We start from the raw sequence: 8955 nt of genomic DNA on the forward strand, positions 1-8955 counted from the left end.
GGTGCTTTAGTCTGTTTATTTGTGATGAACTTCAATGTAAAACAAATGTCTTTAGCTAATTCTAGCAGTTCTTATTTTTAATGTCAAATTATTACTAATTCCAGCCCATAAACGGTATCTTTTTGCATTTCTACATTCTGTTTTACAAAGTGTTTATAAGGAAAATATATAAGGTGATCTACTAAAACATAAATTAGGTAAATGTAAATTATTTAAAATCTGTAATAGTAACTTAATAAAATCCCTAGATACATTAATAATGATAAAAGTGGGAGAATTTAGGTTGCACTTTGTTTAATTTAAGAGGGAAAAGGCAATAATTGTTGAAATGTATATTTTCTAGAACATTGTAGAAACAACCTTTTTCTTGTTTATTGTTTTAAAAGGTTTTTCACCTAACTGCTACCTGCTTACTAGCAAACGACCTGCTTGCCTGAAACCTTAAAATCACAAAATAAAAGAAGATAAAAAGGAAAAGAAAAGTGTGGTTATTGAGTGAAGCCCAGCAACTCTGCGTAGATTTCCAACTCCTTCAAGTGGAGACTGCACAAAGAAAGGGAGTAACTTGACATAAATATATCACAAAGTTAACGGTTACATTACGTTATTACATATCATTTAGCTGACACTTTTATCCAAAGCAACTTACAATAAGTGCAGGTTAAAAACTTTGAGTGGGTATGACATTATAGTAATTTATGTAAACTAGTTGACAGACTTTTGTAAAATAAATAAAGCTAACGTTAGCTCCAGCAGTTATTTAAATAGAAGCATCAGTGAGGTTTAGGAAACTGGATGTGACTCATGTAAGAAAAGACCCTCAAGGTCTGGTAAAAGTAATAATACAGTGTTTCCCGATATCATCCAGAATATAAAGTAAAAATGTAGTGAACAGTAACAGAAATAAACATAGATTTTTTTTTTGTCATCTTAAATTTCGATTTCGTATAGCAGCCCCTCTGACGTCATGGTTCCTCCCCCAGCTCGCCCTCTCTATCTCTCTGGGTCTGTCCCTGGGCCTCAGACTGGAATTATCCGGGTGAAAGGACACAACATGCGGACAGCGAGGCTCCAGGCGGCCGCGGTGCTGCTTCTGTTCGCCGCAGTGTGCGGGTCGCGCGCGGAGGTGATCGATGACGTCCTGGGCAGCCTCTCCAGAGGAGCATCCTTCCTGGAGCAGCAGCATGAGCAAATCAACCTGGACGGAGTGGTCGGCTTCCTCATGCTGCAGGGTAGGTGCACACTGCAGCTGTGGGACGACTCACTTCTGAGAGACCTTGTTCTTACCGAAACCTCTGCAGCTTTCTGCGTGTCTGTCTCGAGTGGGTTCAGTTAAAGTGGGACAATGATTTCAGTCTTTCAGATCATTATTCCAAACAGGCCACGGTGGGAATGAACTACTCAGGAGAGACTGGACGGCCTCAAATCTGATTGCATGTCTCTTATTAACTAAAGGAACTAAAAATGAAACAAATCTATCATGTAATCAAGCTACAACCTTTGCATGATGATTAAATGACAGAACAGTCCATACTTATTTCAATGGAAGAGATCACAACCCACAGTGACTGTTGAATTATTCTTCTCCAATAATAATATCTGAAGTTATGCATTGTTTTTCAGTAAAAGTATAATAGTATAAGTAAAGTAGATGTAAAAGTAGATGATATGAGCCTTTCCCAGACATACCAGTATCAATATAGGCGATATGCAAACTATTTACAGAATAAACGATACAGAAGAAAATTTCCTTTAATCTTACATTTTAAAAATAAGTTTTTTCTTAATTCAAGTTCTATATAATTGCCTGTATATATCAGCTATTGGCCATTATTAACTAAAACTGGGTATCCAGGTTTAGGGAAAACCTCCTCCAGAATTTTTTTATTTTTGCACTCTTTAATAAACAATGATATGTTTTTGAATTTGTAATACGCCATTAGAAAAAGCCACCAAACCAAACAAACACACAAATATTGGCTGCAACTAACAATTATTTTCTTTACCAATGTAATCTGCTGATTATGTTTTGATCAGTAAACTTTTTTGTCTATTAAATGTCATAAACATAATTTCCCATGAACCAAGAGACAAAGAGACCAAAGCACAAAAGATCTGTAACGCTCCTGATTATTCTCGTCTGTTTTGTTTCTCAGCCGAGCTGAAGGAAGCTGTTCGGACATGGCCTCACACTGACCCGGTCAGCTGGGCTCAGAGAACCGCCACCGTAGCACTGGTCAAACGTCTTGACCAAACCTTTGAAAAGGCTGTCGCTGCCCTGCAGCAGAATGACCCCAAGTACTACAGAGGTGAGACCTTCACAGCTGCAAAAATACTTTATCTCCTTGTGGTATGATGTCAGCTGCAATGGAAGAAACCTCCCAGTAAATTAATGTTTGGAGTAAATCTACTAAAATATATTGATACCTCAAAGTGGAAAGTAATTTATATGACAGTGAACATTTGTTTATATAAATTAATTTTATATAAAATATAGGACTACAGGAACATAAGACTCTGGGAAAATAAGAATAGGTTATAGGACCACAGGAACATTGGACTTTGGGAACATAGGATTGTAGAAACATGTGACTCTGGGGCCCAGGACTGTGGGAAGATAGGACTCTGGGGACATAGTACTCAGGCGTTAGAGCGGTCGTCCTCTAACCAGAAGGTCAGTGGTTTGATGACTTGTGTATGTGTTGCAGAGTTCGAGCCCCTGCTATCATGGAGTTTCTACTTGATTCCTAAGGAGTGGAGCCTTACAGATCCCAGCCTGGTCTATCCCTCCACCATGACCACTGAGTGTTATGATGAGCAGCTCAGTGACAAATGTCTGACCCTGCTGCTGGGAACCTGGTATGAACACACTCCAAACAGAAAGAACCACAACACACTATAGCTTGAGTTTATTAAATAAACAATTGCTGTGCCTGTTCTAAACCCGTCTGTTTGTAATGGGCTGTTTTTTTGTCCTGTGGAGAAACTCCAGCTTCTACAGAATTATTCTCCATAATTAGCGTGTCCTCCTCAAACAGTTCTACAGTATCTGTCACTTTTTTATTGTTTTATGTTGGACGTTCACAAGGTTTTTATAAACAGTCTAGGGTTCAGAGTGAAGTTTGAAAACTTAGCATTCATCCTACCTGGTTTATCTCTAATGAAGCTGTTGTGGGTCAATGATCAACCAGATTTTGTTTTTGGAAGAATTGTATAGTCAGTAAATTTCATAACATTGAACTGAATTTGCTTGATTTCTGTTACTATGGCTTATATATACATTTTAATAATCTAAATGGTGCTATTCTTTCATAATTGAATGTCGGCTATTTCAGAGGTCTAATAAACAACTGACTTATCCGACTCTTCTGACAATTTGTAAGAGAGGAAGTGATCTATGAATGTTTTTGCCATGATGGACATCAGCACTCGCAACAACCACTAACCGTGAATTTCAGTGTCTCAGTCCGATCTGGTGATCTAAAAATGTATCACATTATCGAAATGATCTGGCGGGGATTTGTCCTGGGGGCCACCAGTTGCCAACCGATGCTGTAGTTTATTTGACGACGTAGAAAAAGACACGTTTAACTCAGTCTGCAGACTAAGCAAATCGAAGCAAATTCAGCACTACACTTCCATGGGGAAGCCAAGCAGATGAACAGTTCTCGAGTTATGTGTTCCACATACAGACAGACAGAAGGACAAATTTCTAGAATTAGTGGATGGATGAATAGTTAATGTTGTGAGGAAATTCACCTGTCTAAGTCAAGCTTATCTCTCTGAGCAGGAAGATGAACGGGACGCCCTGTATCGTGACCAAGCCCTGTCGGGACACCATGACTCAGTTTGGTTGTCCGCATTACTCCTTGTCCCACCAGCTGCTCTACTTCATGATTGGAAAAATGGTGAGAAGCACATCATCACTATTAAATCACTGAAAACATTGAGGTTGAAGTTATTATACCAAGATTTCACAGTACCCGAAACAAAATTGTACCGAGTCCCTTTAACTGAGTATCCAAAAAAGAAAACAAAGAAACTAGGACTCAAACAAATTATTAAGAGAAAAAAATAATTTGAATCCAGAGGCCCAATAATCTAAATAAAATCTTAATGTGGGAAGGAATAGGGACAGTCAATATCATGCATGAAGACAGTCCTATAAAAAAGACCAAGGTTAGTAAATTAAAGTTTTATCACGCTATCATGCCCTACCTTTATTTCATTACAACAGAACACAGACCCACGCAGTTGATACTGTCTTGATTAAAGTACAAAACAGGGAAAATAAAAAAACCACTTGGAACATACCTAAGAAATAATGATTTACTGATTAATTATTCCATTCATGGGGCTTTAGATTTAAATCATATGGGCACCCCTGTTACATATGGTAATAACTACAGTGAGCAGCTGTTTGAACAAATTTTGAGTTTTTTAAAATGAAACTATACACATTTCCTGTGTTTTTAAAGATAAACAATTTCAGCGGCAGCCAAAGGATTTAGAGCTGAGACGGACAAACACACTTTTGGTTTGGAAAAATATAGAATATCCTCTAGATTTATCCTTCAATTCAGAATAAAACAAACAAGCTGAAAAAAATGAGCATTTCTTTACTTTTCAATGCAATTAGCTTTTTAGATTTTGGTATGTCCTCTGTACAAAGTGCAATATACCAAGTCAATTTCACAGAACCTGGTCAGAAAAATCTTGCTCTGATCAGCAAAGGATTGGACTGACTGAATCGCAACTTATATTGATAAAGCCAATAAATGAGCAGAATGGTTGCTGTGATTATTACCATGACTCGACAAACTTAATGTGGGGATCCAGGTTAGAGTCTGACCTGTGTGTTTCCTCCCACAGAGAGGCTGCACTAACCTGCTGAAAGGCGACACACGACCGACTAGAGCCAACATGACGGAGAAAAACTACCAGAGGATCTTCTGCTCCAACATGATGAAGACCAACCTGGACATCATCAAAGATGGTCTTACCGAACAGACAGTCGACATCTTCATTGAAAACAGTGAGTGAGATGCTCACGCTATTTAAATCACTGCCTTCCAAAAAAAGTTTCATACCATTTCTTTTATGTCTATGTTACAATGTTTACATTCGATTTGGTTAGTTTGGGTTTTACATTGTAATGTAGGGAGCAGACTAAAGAGTGTTGTATGAGCTTATACCGCATGTCGTCATCACTTATGTGAACTATATACTCGACATTGATTGGTTCGTAGACAGACGTGCTTCTGATGTAAGGCAGGTATTGGTCTTTCTATTTGAAGGAAGACAACTAATGTATCAGTTCATTTCATTTATTTGATTGCTACCATCACATCATTGTGGTTTTGTGACCAGCATCACCAACTTCAGGTGCAGTAATCCACACAAGTTCCAATGCACCAAATTAACGACCTTGTTTTTCAAACATTATATTATTGGAGGTATAGGCTGGACAATTAAATGTAAATGTATCAAAACCGACATTTATAACCTTTAACTGACTTATTCTTTTTCATGTCGGTTAATTTAGTTAAAACTTTCCCCAATGCCTGCATTCACGAACTGTCATGTTACGTTCCATGTCGTATTATCCTGCGGCATGGCCTCTGTCCTCACTCCCTCCCTGACCTGCGCTCACTTTACATATAAACAATAAACACCAACGCTAATCAGAAGTTATGGAAATCTAATTGGAGGTGAAGACTACAAGCCATCCTACGAGACGTTTGTTTTTCCTCTTTAATGTTTATTACTGTTTCAACTCCCTGCAATTGGTCTGAACTATCCAAACAAGGGTTTTCACACTGTAAACCATCCCAACCATGCTTCTGTTTGATCTGGACTGAGACCACCTTGTTTGGTTGGACAACATTTTGATGAATTGGTCTTTCAAACCAAATTTATAGGTTTGAAAGGTACCTCACGTCTGAGGTACCTTTCAAACCCATTATTTTGGTTCGGACTTAACTGAAAGTCAGAAGGTCTGGACCACACAAGATGTGAAAGAGCACTCTTTACATCGACAGGTAATAGTTTTAGATTTCGCAGTGGTTTTTGGTGGATTATGTTTCACAGGGATTATTGAAGGGTCACCAACTTTGATCTGCTTTGATCTTTCTCTGAGATACTGGAGCTCATGTCAGGAAATTCTTGAATCACTGGAATCTGAAGAGTTGTCAAATGTATCTGTCTCACTCATTGGCAAAACCTTAAAAAAACATTTGAAAGTTCAATCTGAAGCTATGACATTGTTGAATGATAATGGGAGATTCAGCAGAAACATTTTTGAAAAATGTATTTGTCGGTTTCTGAGCTTGAGTCCCTCTGTTCTCTGTCGACAGTCCTGATATGTGGATTGGCTGGTTTCTCTGACTTCTACAAAGCTGATTGGCTGCAGCACATCCTCAGGCTGCAGGACGAGGAAGTGGGCTGCTTTGGGAGAGACAGTGAGTGTTTGAACAGATTGATAATAATCAAAACCAGTTTAAATACATTTAAGTGTTACTAAATCCGAATCATGTTCATCTCATAATGTCCAGCAAGTGTAGTTATCAAAATAGATTTTGTAAGTTTAATATATTTTGTTAATGTTGCCAGTTATGTTAAATCAATGTTTATCTCTGTTGTTGTGCCTCCGCGCCAGCAACAGTCAGGGGCTGTAGCTATTATGTTTTGGGGTTTTGCTTCCACACATCTGTTCCATTCTTGTGCATTTATTAACTGATTTGATTTTAGTGGCCCAAGGTCACTGTGAACTTACGAAGCACATTATTTGCCTTGTGAACGAGATATCTCTGGAAGGCATTGAGGGAATGACTTCATATTTGGCATAAACATACAAATGGACTCTCAAAAGAGATCTATTGCTTAGTAATATCTCAAGGTCACTTCAAGGGAACTTCTTTCAAATTTGGCACACCTGTATACTTGGACTCATTGCTTGGATACATTGCAGAGGCTGAACCTAACCCTCCCTGCACTGATGTGCACTGCGGCGTAGCTCTGATTCTTTAACACTGCTTTAGATGACTTCATCACATTTGATTGTTTTTATCTTAAATTGTCTTACCAATAAAAGAAAATTCGATTAATCCGGCGGTGATATTGCCACTGTATCTTGATCTCCTCTGAGTTTGAGTATTCAGAACCAAATCAGTCAGAACTAAGACTCCAGCCATTTTTTTATGGAGTCAGCAACTCAGTGCACACACTGCAATTTCAGCAGGAAATTATATTTTGTTTAGATTTTTATTTTCATACATTTTTATTATTTAATTACTAAATTTTCTTTTCTATTTATGTAATTGGTCTAATTAATTGCAATTATTTAATTTATATGCTTTCACGGTATAATTTGCTTATTTCATCAGCAGTCATAATGACGCCACTCTACTCTCCTTGTAAGAGATCAATCAGAGTTCAGTTCAGGTGAAGAAGCAAAAATAGCTCAGACAATATTTCTGTCCCTGTCGACTAATTTCAATACACATGAACCAGATCATTCTGAACAACCTTTCATCTTGATTCAGCATCTCAGTGTTCACATGGCATTTTCAGCATTACATTTTTTTTTCTAGTTTGCAGTCTGGTTTACAGTAAGGTACAGTTATCAATGATAGCTCAGTGGTTCTGAGTCTATTCTGCCTGATCTGTGTCTTTAGTAGGTATATAGTTTGTGTCATGTGTATTATACATAAAGAAGTCCAAGCTTAGATCTACCAATAGTTAACTTACTTGTAATACTGGATCTTTAAAGGGGATGGTAAACGTAAACTTACTATTTATTTGGAAGGTGTCAACAGCCTGAAGTATTAAGCATTTATTTATTTTAGATGCTTTAAGCAAGATAGTTGATTTTCTCTGCTGTGCTCTGTTTCCTCAGAGAGCATCATGTCTCAGATCATTGGAGACGAGCTGCTGGAACAGATGCAGCCGCACAGGAGAGTGAAGAGGAGGGAGAAGATTCTTCCAGGTCAGTTTGAGTTTGTGTAATGTTCTTTGAGAGACTGATTGATCTAAAAAGAAATGCATCTCGCCAAACCAACTAAACCAGTATGCACTTATTAAGAAAACCAAACTTACACAGGGTAGTTTCTCTGCTTATAAAAAAGCCTCAGTGCTTTGAGTCATGGACTCCACTAGAAGCTGGAACCATCTGCTCAATGTTTACTTGACTTTTGATGCACTGGAGCATTGAACAACTGTTGTTTTGGTGTTAGCAGCTTTTTACATAAGGCAATTGACTATTTTCGCAAATTTTTCTTTCATCCCGTTCTCTCTCCTCTCTTTTCTCAGATGGCTGCTCCAGTCACATGACAGCTGTGGCTGTTGGCGCTCTGGGAGGATACCTGAACTATTACCTGACTGAACAGGACATAACGAAGAGGCCGCTCTCCTGAGCGCGCACCCAGCCTCCCCCTGCTGCCACAGCCGGGGTTGTGCATTCAGGTGAACAGAATGTTGTAGTTCATCAGGTAGAGACTCCCAACTAAATATTTTGCTTTATGAAAATAGATGACTAATACTTAAGATGCTGTGATGGGGCTGCACAAAATGGAAATTAAAGAGATTTTCTTTTTTAAAAATGTTTCCATGTTGTATTATATGCTTATAATGAACAAGAAGTTTAATTATCCATCTGCTCATTCCTTCCAACAGCTAAGAATGTAATTAATGTAAAAAATTATGTCTGAGGAAAGTGGTGATTAAGCAGGTGCTCATGTGGTCATCATGTTTTTCCATGGGAAGTAATACTCGGCAATTTTGGAAATTTTGACACTTTTTTGCAAAAGTTAGCCTAGAACTTAAGTGTAGCTGAAGACAACACCAGGCAAGCTCAGCTGGACCCTGGGTGCCAGAAACGTAGAACTTTGACTTTCTGTTCTTTTTTAACGTCTTTGTCATCACCTAGCATATTGATTACTTGTAACACTGAAGCCA

The 8955-nt window shown here is 38.2% G+C and overlaps 1 protein-coding gene across 1 annotated transcript; it reads left to right on the forward strand.

Moving 5' to 3' along the window:
• Nucleotides 1-967: 967 nt before the first annotated feature.
• On the forward strand, nucleotides 968-8414 carry c16h16orf89 (chromosome 16 C16orf89 homolog). The gene is made up of 8 exons (XM_062408165.1): nucleotides 968-1232; nucleotides 2157-2309; nucleotides 2709-2859; nucleotides 3791-3908; nucleotides 4873-5035; nucleotides 6357-6461; nucleotides 7898-7987; nucleotides 8311-8414. The coding sequence occupies exons 1-8, from the start codon at nucleotides 968-970 to the stop codon at nucleotides 8412-8414; spliced, it is 1149 nt and encodes a 382-aa protein (XP_062264149.1).
• Nucleotides 8415-8955: the final 541 nt, after the last annotated feature.

This window comes from Platichthys flesus, chromosome 16 (assembly GCF_949316205.1).
Source record: "Platichthys flesus chromosome 16, fPlaFle2.1, whole genome shotgun sequence".
Lineage (NCBI taxonomy): Eukaryota > Metazoa > Chordata > Actinopteri > Pleuronectiformes > Pleuronectidae > Platichthys > Platichthys flesus.

Bases quoted from the DNA above. Each gene is read 5' to 3' on its own strand.
- c16h16orf89 (XM_062408165.1), top strand. From the start codon at position 968: ATGGTTCCTCCCCCAGCTCGCCCTCTCTATCTCTCTGGGTCTGTCCCT. The intron at 2,310-2,708 runs GTGAGACCTTCA...TATGTGTTGCAG, and splicing joins TGACCCCAAGTACTACAGAG to AGTTCGAGCCCCTGCTATCA. The intron at 6,462-7,897 runs GTGAGTGTTTGA...CTGTTTCCTCAG, and splicing joins GGGCTGCTTTGGGAGAGACA to AGAGCATCATGTCTCAGATC.